The following is a 15,292-nucleotide window of genomic DNA, read 5'->3' on the forward strand; positions in this document are numbered from 1 at the left end:
AAATGTGTGTCAAGTTCCAACTCCAGAAAGTGCTAGAGAGGACATAGCAGGGTGCCATGAGAGCCCATAACAAGGGAACCCGGCCTGGGGCGTCCCTGAAGTAATCCCTGAGGAAGGGGTCTTTGGGCTGGGCTCTAAAGGAAAAGTGTTGGGGGGGTAGCTAGGTAAAGGGGATGGAGCTCAGGGGACAGGGGCCCAGGCAGAGGGAACAGAATGGGCAAAAGCTCATGGCAGGGCAGGGGAGTTTGGTGCATTTAAGGAACTGAATAAAGGCCAATGTGGCTGGAGCCCGGGAAGCAAAGTGGGGGACAGGACAGGTGCAGGGGGTCAAGGGCTCCAGCCAGCGCATCAACCACCATCCCACTGGCCATCTGGATTGTACCGGACCACACGAAGAAGCACCCAAACCACACAGGGCAGAGCTGGACACTGACCTTCCTTTCTTAGGAGGTTACTTGTCCCTTTTGAGAACAGAACCCCTTTGACCTGAGACCCAGCTCTCCATGCCAGCAGCGATTTCTGCCTGTTGTGGCCACACTTTTGGAAGCTGTCACAGTGAACCTGGCGGGCGCTCTCTCCTCTAAGGCACATCTTGAGCAGCCTTTCTGCTTTTCCCATTTTGCATCCCAGTGTCTATGCAGCAGGCAGAAGCTGCTGAGCTAAGGCATGATGTGAGAACTTTCACATATATATGTATATCTATTTTCTTTCTTTCTTTCTTTCTTTTTTTTTTTTGGCCAGAAAACAGCAATGAAAATTTCTGGTGAGTCACAACTTTCTTTCTTTGGCTAGGGGAGCTGGGTATGAAGCTCCAAGAGCCTGCAGCTAGAGAAGCGAGGTCTTGCCAAGCTGGGGAGCTAGGGAAATGAAATTAGCAATGAGCCACCTTCTCCAGCTTCTCAGCTGGGGGCCGGAAAATTCCGCTTAGCAAACAGAACCTATTTCCAGGCCTTGCAAAGCCCCACGCTGCAGATGAATCCAAACCCACTGCCCCGGGACTATGGTGCCTCTGGGAGAGAGGCAAGCTCGTGCAGCTGACACCATCCCCAAGATGCCAAATGCCTGCCTCTGGCTTCCTGCTCTCCTCCAGCACATTCTTGGGTCTTGCTCAGCAGGCTGCCAGCAAAGCTGCCCCTGAACAGAGCTCCCTCAATTAGTTCCAGGGCCCAAAAGGTATGGGTAACTTCTTGCTACCTAAGCTGCCCCAAGCAGGATTTGGAAGTCATCGCCCTTGCTTGGAGCATGATTCAGTAATTCCACAAATATTAACTGAGTGCTGTCTTTTGTGCCAGGCAATGGTAAGCAAAATGAGTCACAATTCCTGCTTCGTGGAATGTACAGCCCAGTGGGGGGCCTCAGGTGATAACCAAATAATCACATAAATAAATAGAAAATTGCATCAGTGGTGGGGGCTCTGAAGGAGAAATGCCTGGTACCTCAAGGGTCTATAACGGGGGTTACCTCACCCCAGGAAGGTGGAAGTGGGTGTCAGTTGACCATGCGGGTCCTTCCTGTCACTGAGACTTCAGTTGAAATGTTTCTCCTGCATGAGGCCTTCCCTGACCCTCAGTGGCTCCCTGGTCTCTAGCACAAAACCCTACTTTATCGTCATTACTGCACTACCATTCCTGCGATCTGTCTTGTTCATTTACTTTCTGTTTCTGGTCTTTGACTCCTCTCAAGCTTCCATCCGTTATGTTCACCACTGTTCCTCTGGTGCCAGGCAGGCCTGGGCACACGGTTGGCTGAAGAGATGAAAAGTATCCAGAAGCATAAGCTGGAAACAGAAGGATGGGCAGGTTTTGGCACAACCCGGGGATAAGGGAGAGCATTCCCTACGGTAAGTGTGAAGGCTCTGTGTGCATGCATACTGTTGAAAACTGAGGGAAGGTATGCGTGGCCAGAAGGCAGAGAGGAGGCAACCGAGGGTGGAGACAAGGCTGAAGAGGGAGCACGAGCTGGGGCCTTGATGAACAGGGCAAGCATCTGGGCTGGGTACTGCCGTAACGAAGGACCACGCTGGGGACGTAAACAGCAGACGTGTCGTCTCACAGTTCTAGAAGCTACAAGTCTGAGATCAAGGTGTCAGCAGATTGGTTCTTTCTGGGGGCTGTGAGGGAGACACTCACATGCCTCTCCTCTAGATTCTGGTGGTTTGCTGGCAATCTTCGGTGTTGCTTAGCTTGTAGTCATATTATCCAACCTCTGCCTTTGAGTTCACATGATGCTTACCCTGCGCGTGTGTCTGTGTGCAAATCTCCCCGTTCCATAAGGACACCAGTCATGCTGGATTAGGACCCACCCTTACGCTTACGTTAACTTGATGATCTCTTTCCAAATAAGGTCACTTTCTAAGATTTGGGGGGTTAGGACTTCAGCCTGTGAATTTGGGGAGGACACAATTCGACTCATAATAGACTGCTTCCCCAAGTGGATCAGGAGCCCAAGGAGAATTTACATGACCACTCAGGCATCTTTCTTGTGGTCCAACCGAGGAGCAAATGCGCCCATGATGCAGAGGATAAAGTTTGACCCCATCAGCTGGCATACAAGGCCAGTCCAGCCCTCTCCCTCATCGGCTTCTCCACTTGCAGAAACCTTCTCCAGGCAATGGACAAAGCTCTTAGCCAGGGATGTGTTTCTTCATTTATCTATTTTTTGCCTCCCAAGGAATCTAAGGTCATCATACTGGGAGCTGGAGAAGTTCAGATCCTGACTCTGCTGCTAATCGGCTGTGTGTTCTTGGGCTTGTCACTCTACCTCTCTGAGGCTTCACTGTCTCATCTATCACATGGGTGGGTGAGTGATTCAGTGGCCAGTGAGGGCCTTCAGATATTGGCAACATCGACTGTATTTTCCAAAACCAAAATGCTTACACATGATCTGACAAAGGCTTTTATGTTGCTGATCACCCAACTTATTTATTTGAAAAGCCTCATAAGAAGCACAAAAATGAAAGCAGTGAATGGCCATTACGTAGGACCCTTTCATGTATTTGGCTTCAATGACAGGACAATGAGGCTACTGAAATCTGGGAGGGGGGCCGCTCCTCCTAGTTCACGGGCATTCCTGCCTTGACGCCTGTGCCCATTCCATCTTCATGCGCTTGGAATGCCTTCTGCTATTCTTGCCACACAGCAAAAGCCTACTCTCAGAAGTCCTGTTGACAAGGCTCTTCCTTCAGGGATTACCTGAGATCTGTCTAAACCACTCATTTGGATCTACTCAGTTACCTCCAGACATCTTTTATGTTGTTGCTTAACTCCTCAATCACCACTCACATGTGTGGGGCTGGTTCCCTCCCTTATTCCATAAGCCCCTTGAAGGCAGGAACAATGTCTTGTATTTCTTTGTATTCCATCATAGTCCTTGGCGGAACCCAATTCATTCATTCATTCACCCGTTCACTCACTCACTCTTCTAATGTTTTCTGAACACCTGCCACATTCTAGGCGCTGTCTAGTCACAGAGGACTGAAAAGATGACTCGATGTGCCTTGAGAAGGCTCACAGTCTAGTAGGTAAAATTAATGCAAACCATTCCCTGCTGCTTTTTTCCCCCACAGCTATCCAAATAACAGCAACCAACACTTAACCTGCTAGAGGAAGCATTTTTCTCAGGTATATCCCCTGGAAGCATTTTTCTCAGGTATATAAGAGATACCACAAACTAAAGGCATCAGAATAGAGACATCACCTCACACACAAAGCACTATTTGCATGTGGGGCTAATATTCTAGATGGAAATCTGGAACTGGGCTAGGACAGGGCTTTTCAAACTGGGTCCCAAGGAGTGCTAGTTTGGTGAAATGTTAATCAATATTACAGGGGAGAAAGAATTCTGTGGTCAAATAGCTTTCAGAAAGAAATCACCAGGCTTATTTATTGCACAGCTTCTCAGAGCCTTCCATACCCTAATGTGTGTCGGGAATCTCAAAGAGGAGGTATAGAGTGGGGAGTTGCTCCTAACTGCATTCATCTCCACCTCGCCCCACCCCCATCTAGAAGTCTCAGTGTATTGGAGTCTTAGAAAACCCTCCTCTGGAGGAAGAGAAAGTGTTAGTTCCAGCAAACCTCTGGCTTCCTAGAACTATGCAACTTGTTCGGAGGACATTCACCTACACTGAGAGGCAGGTTTTAAGGCCCCTGGTGTGCTGCCCCTCCCCCGCACCACACTCCTGCTCAGGAAGGGCCCCCAGTTCCAGGTCTTGAAGAGAACAAGCCAACCTCAGGCCAGGGCTGCCTGGGAAAGAGCAGTGGATTATGGATTTGACTCTGGGGAAGTAGAAGGTTCTAGAAGGCCAGTGTGGCCTAAAAGTGAGTTGTGAATAATTTATCATCTGAAAAATCATCACAATGGGTGCTCTTACACATAAATAACCCTCAGAATCCCCTGGAGGGCTTGTTAAAATACAGATTGCTGGGCCCTACCCCTGGAGTTTCTCATTCAGCAGGTCTGCAGGGAGGTGCCAGACTTTGCATTTCTGACAAGTCTCCACGTGATGCTGCTGGTCAGGACCGCACTTTGTTAAAGGTGTGCTCTAGCATCAGCGGTCCCGGTTCCCTGGTCAGGGACAGCGCTGTGAAGCCCACATCTGTCCTCTCAGCAACACTGTGCTGGGCGCCAGGACAAGGAGTGGGTGACCCTTTGCCCAAATGGCTCCACCAAGCTCCTAAGGCAGCCAGAAGACAGACGTCCCCTCCCTTGCCTCCCACCAGCCCCACCCCAGGGCAATTCCAATTACCACTTGATCTTCATTCGTTCATTCAACAAACAGTTAGTACGTGCCAACCATATGCCAAACCTGGTGCTGGATGTTCAGGACCCCGGGTCAAGAGCCACCCGCTCTGCCATCTCTGAGCTCATCGCCCAGTGCTTGTCAAAAGGGGAACAGGATAGAACACAGGCGATTTCAGCACAGGATGGCAGCATCTGCCTCACTCTTCTCAAGACCTTCTGTCAAGTCAGAAAGGGAAGACATCCTTGATTCCTCTTTTCCTCAGTCCTGCCTCTGAAAGACTGCCCAGCACTGCCCACCCCTCCTGGTCTGCTCCGCCATGCTCCTGGCAATCATCACCACCACCTGCACAGCAATAATCCCACCCACCTGCTCCACTCTTGCCCCCTCCAACACAGGGTCAGCTTTCAAAAACAAAAATGGGGTCATGCTCCCCCCTACTCACAGTAGCCTCAGTGGCTTCCCACACTCCCTCACCACCGGTTCCAGCCCCACTGGCCTCTCCTCCCCTCCCGCTGCCCCCAGGGCTGCCCTTTCTCATCCCTCAGGTCTCTGCTTAAAAGCCACTGCCTCCAGGTGCCTTCCCTGACTGCTGTTCTGGCTCAGTGTGGAGGATCAAAGAGGGCTGCAAATCCTTTGATGGGAGAAGGGTTTTCTTTCCTATCTCCTTGAAGCGGAGCTCGGGCTGAGAGGCAGTGCCGGGCCATTTCCAGACCTCGCCTTGCAGACTGGGGCTTCCCCATGGCTCTCTTGGGGCCCTGAGCTATAGTGTCAGACACCCAGCTGAAATGCTAGGTACAGAGGCCCTGACACCACACGGGGAAGGAGGCAGCTCAGCTGGGCCCAGCCTTGCAGCCATCCCCACCAAAGCACCAGGCACATGGGTGAAGCCATCTTGGACCCTCCAGCCCAGACCAGCCACCAGCTGAAGATCACTCGGTGATCCCAGTCAAAGCCCCATAAAGCGGAAAAATCACGCGACTGAGCCCTGTCCAAATTCCTGACCCACTAAACCATGAGGTACTGTGTTTCAGTACTAAGTATTGCTGTTACACAGAATAAATAACCAGAACATTCTGCATTATATTTATTTCCATCATAGCACCTCCTTGGGCAGCTATATATATTTTTTTGATTGCCCGAGCAGATAAAGAGCAAATGGAGGAACACTGAACTTAGAATCAAGAGACCTGAGTTCTTGTTATGGACTGAACATCTGGGTCCCCTTAAAAGTCGTATGTTGAAACCCTACGCCCAGTGTGACAGTATCAGGTGGCGGGGGCCTTTGGCAGGTAATTAGGATTTGAGCAGAGCCCTCATGAATGGGATTAGTGCCCTTAGAAGAGTCAGGAGAGTGCCTGCCTGCTCTCTCTGCTCTCTACCACGTGAAGACACAATGAGAATCAGCGGTCTGCACGCTGAGAGAGCTCTCACCAGACCCCAGCCATGCTGGCACCCTGTCAGGGCGAGGCTCACTGGGGCTGAGCTCCCTGTGGCACATGATTCAAAGAAAGGTTCAGGTGGTGGCTCTAAGGGTTTACCTGGGGCAGGTCGAACATTTGGAAAACGATACCATCACCATCTATTTCTTTTCTACCATCACATATTACACACACTGAGGACCTCTTATTTTCCTGGGCTGTGCTGTGTGCTGAAACACCTAGATTAACAGGACACAGTCCCTGCTCTCAGATACTGTCCCTTCTCTTGAGAGGGGGCATGCCCACAGTTGGTACGGTCGGGGCAGGCACCCAGTCCCTCTGGCCATGTCCTTTGAACTCTGCCACCTGCTTGCTCTTCAGGCCTCAATGTTTAAGGCCTGAGTCTGACCCAGTGCTTCCTCTGTGTGCCCATAATATTCTGTATTTGTTGATTTGCTTATTTAGCCAGTATTTACTGAGTACCTACGAAGTGCCAGGCCCTGATTTATCGTAGGAAACAAGACAGGTGGTTCCTGCCATGGTGGGATCTCCCATCTGGCGGAATAGAGAGACGAACAACCAAACATGAAAAAGAGAAAAGAAAGAAACTATCAAATGATTGCTCTGATGGACTTCCAGCTTCTAGCATGGTGAGAAATCGGCTGACAAGCCACCTGGTCTATGGTACTTGGTTACAGCAGCGGAGTGAACTAAGACAGTTCCCATCCCAGCTCGGCCACTCACTTGCTGGGCTATCTTGGGCAACTCAATTCCCTCTCTAAACAAAATCTCTCAGCCAGAGTAGGTTTTACAGACCAAGTACATTTCCTCCCTTCCTTGCTCCTGCTCATTCACAAACACCCCATCTCTGTCTGGCACTGGGCCCATTGCAGTGGGAATAAAATAACCAGATCTGGGCCCTGCCCTCAAAGCCCTGAGAGGCTACCTGCCAGAGAGATGGACACTGTAAGACAGCAAGACAAGCCTTCTCTGGACAGCAGGAAGAAGGACCCAGAGCCCAGCACAGATCCTGTTCACTGAGCTCCAAAGAGGCAGCCAGGGGTCAGCACTGGTTGGCCCTGGGGTCAAAGGGCAAGTCCAGGCATCCCTTAGAGACTCCTGCTTCCAAAAGCCACATTAGCATGGTGCAGAAGGCCTATACCAGCTGCACTGGCCTGGGCCCACGCCCTAATTAGACTTTCATAGCGTCTCACGCAGCCTGCTTGGCCCGACTACCAGCTGGAGCTCCTGTTCCGTCTGGTGGCCTCTGGTTAATGAACCTGTGAGGGGCTGGCCGAGCTCATTACAGGCGATGCGAGGGAACAGGGGACCCCCCCCCGTCCATGCTCCCCCATTTCATGTTCACACTGAAAATGCGAAGGGAGGAGACAGGTAGGAGCTGAGGCCACAACCTGACCACACAGCTCTGGATGGCTCCAGTGACGGCTCAGCCAGAGACAAGGGTTTCCGTGTGTGTGTCTGTCTATCTCTGGTTTTAGGGGAGCATTCGCAGGCTGAAACCAGCCATTTCTTCTCTCAGGCCAACGAGGCAGAATGAGAATGACAGTTCAAATCTGTCTCCTTGCAATTACTGGTCCATAGACACGTCTGGACAAGCTGCTTTCTCAGAGCTTCACTGTCCTCAGCTTTAAGGTGGGGCAGTAACCCCCACCCGGCCCCAAATGCTTAGTTACTGCCCTCAGTAAACTGTCATTACTGCTGTTATGACAAAAAGATAGGCCGGAGAAGGCACCAAAACGTGAGCAGCATTTGCTTCTGAGGGGCAGGACTGTGCGAGTGACTTTTTCCCTCCTATTTTTCTGTATTTTCTAAATTATATACAATGAGCATTTTACTTTCATAATTTGGAAAGAAAAAAAGCAAATTTTCTCAAAAAAATCTATCAGAAAAATGAGATTATGTGTGTGGAAGGGCCTAGACAGTGCCTGGGGGGACGTTATTAATAGAAGCTTCCTCCTACAGGCTAAGTTTGAATAAATGAGATAGGGTAGAAAACCAAGAGTGGTATTTACGAAGAGGTAGTGCGTTTTTGCTCTTTGATAAAGTGATTTCCACAAAAGTGAGTATTCAAATGCTGTGGCTCAGACGAGGGGAGTTGTTTACAGGAGTTTAAAGGAGGAGCGCTCCCCGGCCAGACCAGAAGGCAAAAAAATATAGGGAGGAGGGCGGAAGCAAGCTAGGGTCCCCTGACAGGTGAATAGATAAACACGATGTGCTGCATACATCCGATGGAATATTACTCAGCCTTCAAAAGGGCACAGGCTTCAATATGGAGGAAGCTAGAGGACATTATACGAAGTGAAATAAGCCAGACACAAAAGGGCAACTACTGTATGATTTCACTTCTCTGAGGTCCCTACAGTAGTGAGATTCATAGAGACAGCAAGTCAAATGGTGGTTGCCAGGGATTCGAGGGGGAGGGAATGGGGAGTTAGTGTTTCATGTGAAGGGAGTTGCTGTTTCGCCAGATGAAAAGCACTGTGGGGGTGTATTGTAGTGATGGTTGCACAACAGTGTGAGTATCCTTCACGCTACATAACTATACACTTAAAAATGGTTAAGACAGTAGATTTTATATTAGGTGTGTTTTACCACAGTTTTTTTAAATGTAGAGAGAAAAACAGGATCAGACCCAGAGGAAGGAGGAGTGGGTCAGAGGGTTGGAGCAAGTTGCTGATTCCCTGTGGTTGAGGGTTACTGGCTGGAGAGATGACAGGTGGAGGAGAAGGTCCCGGGAGCATGGCAGAGGGAGAGACAGCCGCAGAGTGGCGCCCTGCCCGGTGAGCGCTCTGCCGGTGAGGTTGCTACCTCCTACCTGCACTTAGGAGGCTGGCCCCAGTGGGTTCAGGGCAACGAGGTTTTGTTGCTGGCAGACTCAGAGGCAGCCCACGTCAATGCCTGAGGGGATCCGAGCTCACAAACCCAGAGTATGGAGTGTGAGAAATCAGGACCCAGGGAGTTTGTGTATTATAAATAAACGAGGCAGAGAAAGAGGCCCTGGCACCGATCCTCCAGGGGTGTAAGGAGGATGCATTGAGCATCAGTTCCATGGAGAAGAGATTCTGAGATCCCTGTGCTGAGGGAATTGGGAAGTGGACTGGCTGGCATCCCCCCCTCCCATAAAAGGGTCCGGATGTCCTGAAAGGAGGGGGGAGGTCACCTTAGCCCAAATGAAGACTAACGCAATGCTTGGGGCTTGGTAGGATAAGAGCAACAGCAAGGACAATTTACTGAGCATTTCCTGTCTGCCACAAGTACTTTTCTCGTTCATTCTCTGCAGCATCCTTATGCGTGAGAACTATCTCTATTCTCATTTTCAGAGGAGGAAGAAGCCAGGCACAGAGGGGTCCATAACCTGCACTCCCAGGGCCTTAAAAGCACATTGGTCGGCCTCCAGTGAGTCTTTGCCTCCTTTCTGCTTTGCTGCCTCCCCTCGGCCCCAGCCCCGGTCCCCTCCTCACTTGAACTGGTGCTCTCGGGAACTGCGGATCTTGGAGGAGAACCGCTCGGCCAGCTTCTCCAGGCTGCGGGAGTACTCCAGCTCAATCTCAGCTTTCCGGCGGAAGAACTCCTGGAGGTCCTGGAGCAGCTGCAGCCGGGACTCAGACTGCTGCTCCAGGCATTTGAACTGCTCCACCAGCTGCGTGCGGATCTCTGTGGGCAGAGGCAAGGGGCAGCGGGTGTTAGGCTGTGGTGGGCACCGCGGTGGGACCCGCCCGGCTGACCCAGGGCCCCTCGGCACAGGCACTGCGATTCCTGCAGACCCCCTCCCCACCGCCACCCTGGTCCCCCAGAGCCTCTCCGGCATCGGCACGGAGATCTGGCACGGGCTGGCTTCTGTCACATGGTCTCACCCCATGTTTCCCCAAGTTGAGTCATGGCGTGTCACCACCATGGCTTTTGCCATGTCCACATGCCGCCAGCATTATTATTTCTTCCATATGATCTAGTCAGTTGGCTCACTTTTCCTACTGAAACAAACGTATTTGAAATGAACAGCTTTGTGTCACTGCAGGGAGGGCAAAACCAGGACCACATGCCATCCTGCGACACAGAAAATGAACTCAACAAAAACTAAAAGTCTATCTAGAGACTACTGCTTACCAGAGGCCCTGAGCCCAGGCTGCCTGCTCTCTGTCAACAAAAGGAAAACGGGAGGGGGCGGGGCGCTAAAGACTTTCTCCAGATGCAGTTGGGGCTGAGAGCGGCTGAGAAGGGGATGCCAGGGGCTCATGGGTTTCAGGGTTACTTAAGGCCACGTCTGTGTTCCGCGTTAAATCACCTTGAGTTCCATGCATAAACATCTCAAGTACCCCTAGAGGACCGTCACCCACACTTCAGGAAATATGGACAGCAAACCAGGTCTGTGCAACCAGGGTGAAAGTTCAAAAACTGGGGAGGTGGAGATAAAAATCACAAGCAAATCCCAATAACGACAGCCAACCTCATCTTCAAGCCTGTAGCGTGCTGCGGGCCCTCCGCTTTAACTCCTTCCCCGCCATCCCACAAGCTGCTCAACACATCGGTCTCCCCAAAGCACTCTGCTCACACCAGCTCCCTGCTCAAAACACCCCACAGCCCCCCTCTGCCTGAGTATTAAGCCCAACTCCTTAGCATGGAATTCAAGGCCATCCGCCGCCCAGCCACAAACTTTACTTGTCAGGATTTACCCCCAGTAGACTCTCGAAACTGTTCAAACCAGTCTTTGACATGTCCAATCCCACCCGCATAAATAGGCACCCTGTCAGAAACGAGGGCCAACAGCATCTTAGCATCCTTCAGAGAAGTGGTCTTCACAGGGGGCAGCCCTACACTGGGGTACATAAAGGCTTCCCCAAGGGTACACAGGCAGGAAAAGTACAAGGGATTCAGCTGAAGATCCTGTTTCCATTTCCACTCTTCCCTGCTCTGCCTGAGAATGTGTCTCAGTCTAGATGGTGTAACTGCTCTCCTTCCCCACTTCCCTCTTCACATTGGTCCTTCTCCTGCTTTGCAGAAGAAAGACCAACTTCTTCATCCAGAATCTGACTATGGCCTAGTGCCCTTAAATGTCAAAATATCTGGGTGCCAAAAAAAAAAATGGACAATTTAGAATGTTGGTGTTAGCAAATCTTCCTTTGGGATCCTGAACCCTTGCTACTCAAAGTGTGGTCTGTGACCAGCAGCATCAGCATCACCAGTGGGCTTATTAGAAAAGCAGAATCTCAGGCCCCAATCCAGAATTTCTGATTCAGAATCTGCATTTTAGCAAGATCCCCAGATGGTCCTATGTACCTTAAAGTATGAGAAGCACTGCCGTCAACTATCCCCATCCATCTCATTATGAGAAGCATTTCCCACACTATCTTACATTTATGTTTAGTAATTATTTATCAGATGTATAAAATACCCATATTATTTTGATGAACCGTGTATGTGATCACTGTAATGATAAATCAATCCAAAAGAAAGCTACTTAGAGTTCTATGGGCAAAGGAATAGTTTTCAATGTCTATTTCAGTTTACATATATGTTTTAGATCAAAAGAAGTATGATAGAGTGGGGGTGCCTGGGTGGCTCAGTCGGTTAAGCGGCTGCCTTCGGCTCAGGTCGTGGTCCTGGGATCGAGTCCCACATTGGGCTCCTTGCTCAGGGGGGAGCCCGCTTCTCCCTCTGCCTGCCGCTCCCCCTGCTTGTGCCCGCTCGCTCTCTCTCTCTCTGACAAATAAATAAATAGAATCTTTGAAAAAAAAATTGAGTTGCATACTGGAGATCTGTGCATTCTACTCTAGATAAGTAATCCTGCAATAAAAAAGCAAAGTAAAAAATTGCTCTGTTATTTCATTTCCATTTGATACATTTAAGAGAGTAGTGTAATTTTATTCTACAAAATCAATATTTACAATATGGTAGAAATGATATCCTCTGTAACTACTTAAATTTATAATGAAACATTTCAGATGTCAAGTTAAAATGTATGAGGCAAGAGAGTTTCTTTCCCCCTGAGTTCACTTAGAGGGTAGGCAAGCAAAAAAGTTTAAAACCTGCTTTAGAGCCCACGTCAAGTACTGTTCCTCCCAGGGAGTCCTGGACTGCTTGACCCTCCCAGCCCTACTGTGAACTCCCATGGTACTTCAGTTTGTCTCTGACTGCCTCCTGCCGTTGTTTCAATTCTTTCATGAACGTGTGTCATATCCACATTAGCTCCTCAAATGAAATTTAAGCTCTGAAGGTGGATTTTCCCCGCACATAATAGATCACCAGGAAATCAATATCTGTACAGCAAATTACTATTTATTTTTACCAAGTGCTTTTACCCAAGGATATTAAGTTTTGTGATTATGGGAGTCTCGCTCGACACAAACATACACACAAACACCACACACACACCCCACACAACACATGCACACCATACACCACATCCCACACACAGCACACCACAAACATACCATACACCACACACCACACTGTACACACACACACACATATACAACATGACATTATTATCCATTTTTACAGAGGAAGAAAGCACAGCTCTGTGTAAACTACAATCAGGAACTTGTCCAAGGTCACATTTTGTTCCCTGAACTGTAACAAGCTACACAGGTATGCCTATGACATGGCCTACGTGTTGAATTGGATTGAGATGCCATCATTCCCCAAAGGGCAAGCCCTACCATATCAACACATAGTTATAAAAATGCTTTCCAAATATTTTTCAAATTACTTTCAGACCATCTACTATTTGGGACTCAAAATAATCTTAATAGTAATCAGTAGCATTTATGGAGTCCATCATTTGTTGCAGGCCCAGTGCTGACTTCTTTGCATATTTATCTCACATCATCTGTCCCCCATAAGGCAGGTGCTGCTAGCGTTCCCCACTCTCCCCCAAGAGATGAGGAGGTAGAGGCTCAGAGGTAAGCAGCCTCTGTTCATAACAGCTGGTGTGTTGCAATTAATCTAGGAATCAAGCCCAGATCCCTCTGATGGCAGCAACGACCCTCCAGATACCTAACTAGACTGAGACCATATTATTTTTTTTTAAAGACTGTAATCCATCTGTATTCAACCTCTTGTATCCTTTTTGTGACAAGATGGTGGTCTAAAGAGAATTAATCAGAAATGCTACAGCCACTGCTTTCCTGCTTTACAGGGCATAATCAGGAGCCAGTGTTCTCATATTTTAGAGGAAAAGCTCATAAATCACACTATGATGACAGAAGAGGATTTGGAAGGAGCAGAGAATCTCCCCAATTCATACCACCAGCTGGAGCCTCCAGGCTGGGTCATGCATAGAACCTTCCTGCAGTTTGGCCAGCTCAGAGTCAAATCCTTCTAGCAGGAAACGGTCCTGGCCAGATCTCCGACTGCAGCTTGCCCGTGCTCTGGAACCCTGAAAGGATTTGATTACCCATCTCGTCATTTCTAACTCCCTTCCAAGTTGCTCCTCCTTGGAGCTGGCACAGATTGGGGTTTTATCCTTGAAGATTTCAAAGGAGTGACAAAAATAAAATAAAACAGAATTGCTCCCAAGGCTCAGACTCCATTCGGCAGACATTCCCCCCAGGGGGCGGTTCCAGCCACAGTACAGCACGGAGCAGCAAAAAAATTAAAAGCTGGTGGGGCAGGGAGGAAAAGGGGTTTGGAGAGTCAGGAAAAGCTCTGCTGTCAGAACCGTGGAACTGAAGATGACCTCTCTAATCACCTAGTGCAGCCCCCTGGTTTTACAGTTAGAGGCATGAGGCCCAAAGAAGGGGCAAAACTAATTCTGACACCTGGACTCCTGAAGCACAGCTCTCCGTGGCACTCTCCTGATAAAATTCTCCATAGCTCCCTATTGCTTACAGGATCAAAGCCAAACTCCTCTGACATTCGAAGCCCAAGAATCTACAGCCTGCCTATCCATTCCCCATATGGCTCTTGCTGCTTCTCCTGCAATAGTCTCACCAAAGACCACTGTGGCTGTGCCAAGGCCACTGCCCATGGCAACACTCAGGGCCACCAGCCTTAGGGTGAACAAGGATCCCCACGCTCCCCACCCCATTCACAACTACAACCCCACAAGCAGAGGCAGCAGGTCTTCTTCAGGTTCAAGGTAATTAGAAATTCTATTTTAAAAAATTAATAGATTGTTTTTTAGAGAAGCTTTAGGTTTATGGAAAAATTAACCAGGAAGTACAAAGAGTTCCCAAATACTCTCTCTCACTCCCAGGCACTGTTTCTCCTATTATCCACCTCTTGCATTGATTGGTGTGGTACATCTATTACAACTGATGGACAAAGCTAATATGCTACTATGTACTAAAGTCCAGAGTTTAGGTTAGGACTCACTCTTGGCGTGTTTGGACAAATGCATAATGTCATGTGGCTATCATTATGGTATCGTACAGAGTATTTTCACTGCCCTAAAAATCCCCCATGTTCCACCTATTCATCCCTTCCTCCCTCCTCTCTACACCCCCTGAAAACTACTCAGCTTTTTACTATCTCTCTAATTTTGCCTTTTCCAGAAAGTCATATAGTTGGAATCATACATTATGTACGCTTTTTAAGCTGGCTTCTTTTACTTAGCAATAAGCATTTAAAGTTCCTCCGTGTCTTTTTATGGCTTCATAGCTCATTTCTTTTTATCACTGAATAATCCTCCATTGCATGGAATAATATTCACAGTTTATTTATCCATTCACCTCCTGAAAAACATCTTGATAGTTTCCAATTTGGGGGAATTATAAATATTTTGTGCAAGCCAAATAAGTTTTCAACTCATTTGGAGACATACTTTTTGTTAACTAATAGACTATATTTAAGAGCAGTTTTAGGTTTACTGAAAAAAAGAAGTTCTACTTTTAGATAAGAAATATAAGAATTTAAAGACTTAGTACAAAATTCAAAAGGTAGACAGGATATAAAGAGAAAAATCTCTCTCCCACCTCTGTCCACCAGCCATCTAGTCCCCCTCGAATAAGGTAACCAACTTACCAGGTTCATGTGTATCCTTCTAGAAAAAATGGTATATTTCAAATAGATTATTTCCCCCAATTTTACACACATGACAGCATATCATTCACAGCGTTCGGTACCTTACTTTTGTCTTTTAAGAACACACTGGGAAGTTGAAAAACAAACTGAG

The 15,292-nt window shown here is 48.5% G+C and overlaps 1 protein-coding gene across 6 annotated transcripts in view; it reads right to left on the reverse strand.

Moving 5' to 3' along the window:
• Nucleotides 1-15,292, reverse strand: part of SRGAP3 (SLIT-ROBO Rho GTPase activating protein 3) — a 238,976-nt gene that overhangs the window by 112,713 nt on the left and 110,971 nt on the right. For all 6 annotated transcript variants that reach the window (XR_012380949.1, XM_073901592.1, XM_025885417.2 and 3 more), the window contains exon 2: nt 9,642-9,834. Coding sequence is in view for 5 of the 6 variants with exons in the window: in XM_073901592.1 (XP_073757693.1) it covers nt 9,642-9,834 (193 nt within the window). In the remaining variant the exon portion in view is untranslated. The remainder of the gene's footprint in view (nt 1-9,641; nt 9,835-15,292) is intronic.

The sequence above is a fragment of the Callorhinus ursinus genome, unplaced genomic scaffold (genome assembly GCF_003265705.2).
Source record: "Callorhinus ursinus isolate GAN/ISIS: 27379988/994484 unplaced genomic scaffold, GSC_fseal_2.0 scaffold15, whole genome shotgun sequence".
NCBI lineage: Eukaryota > Metazoa > Chordata > Mammalia > Carnivora > Otariidae > Callorhinus > Callorhinus ursinus.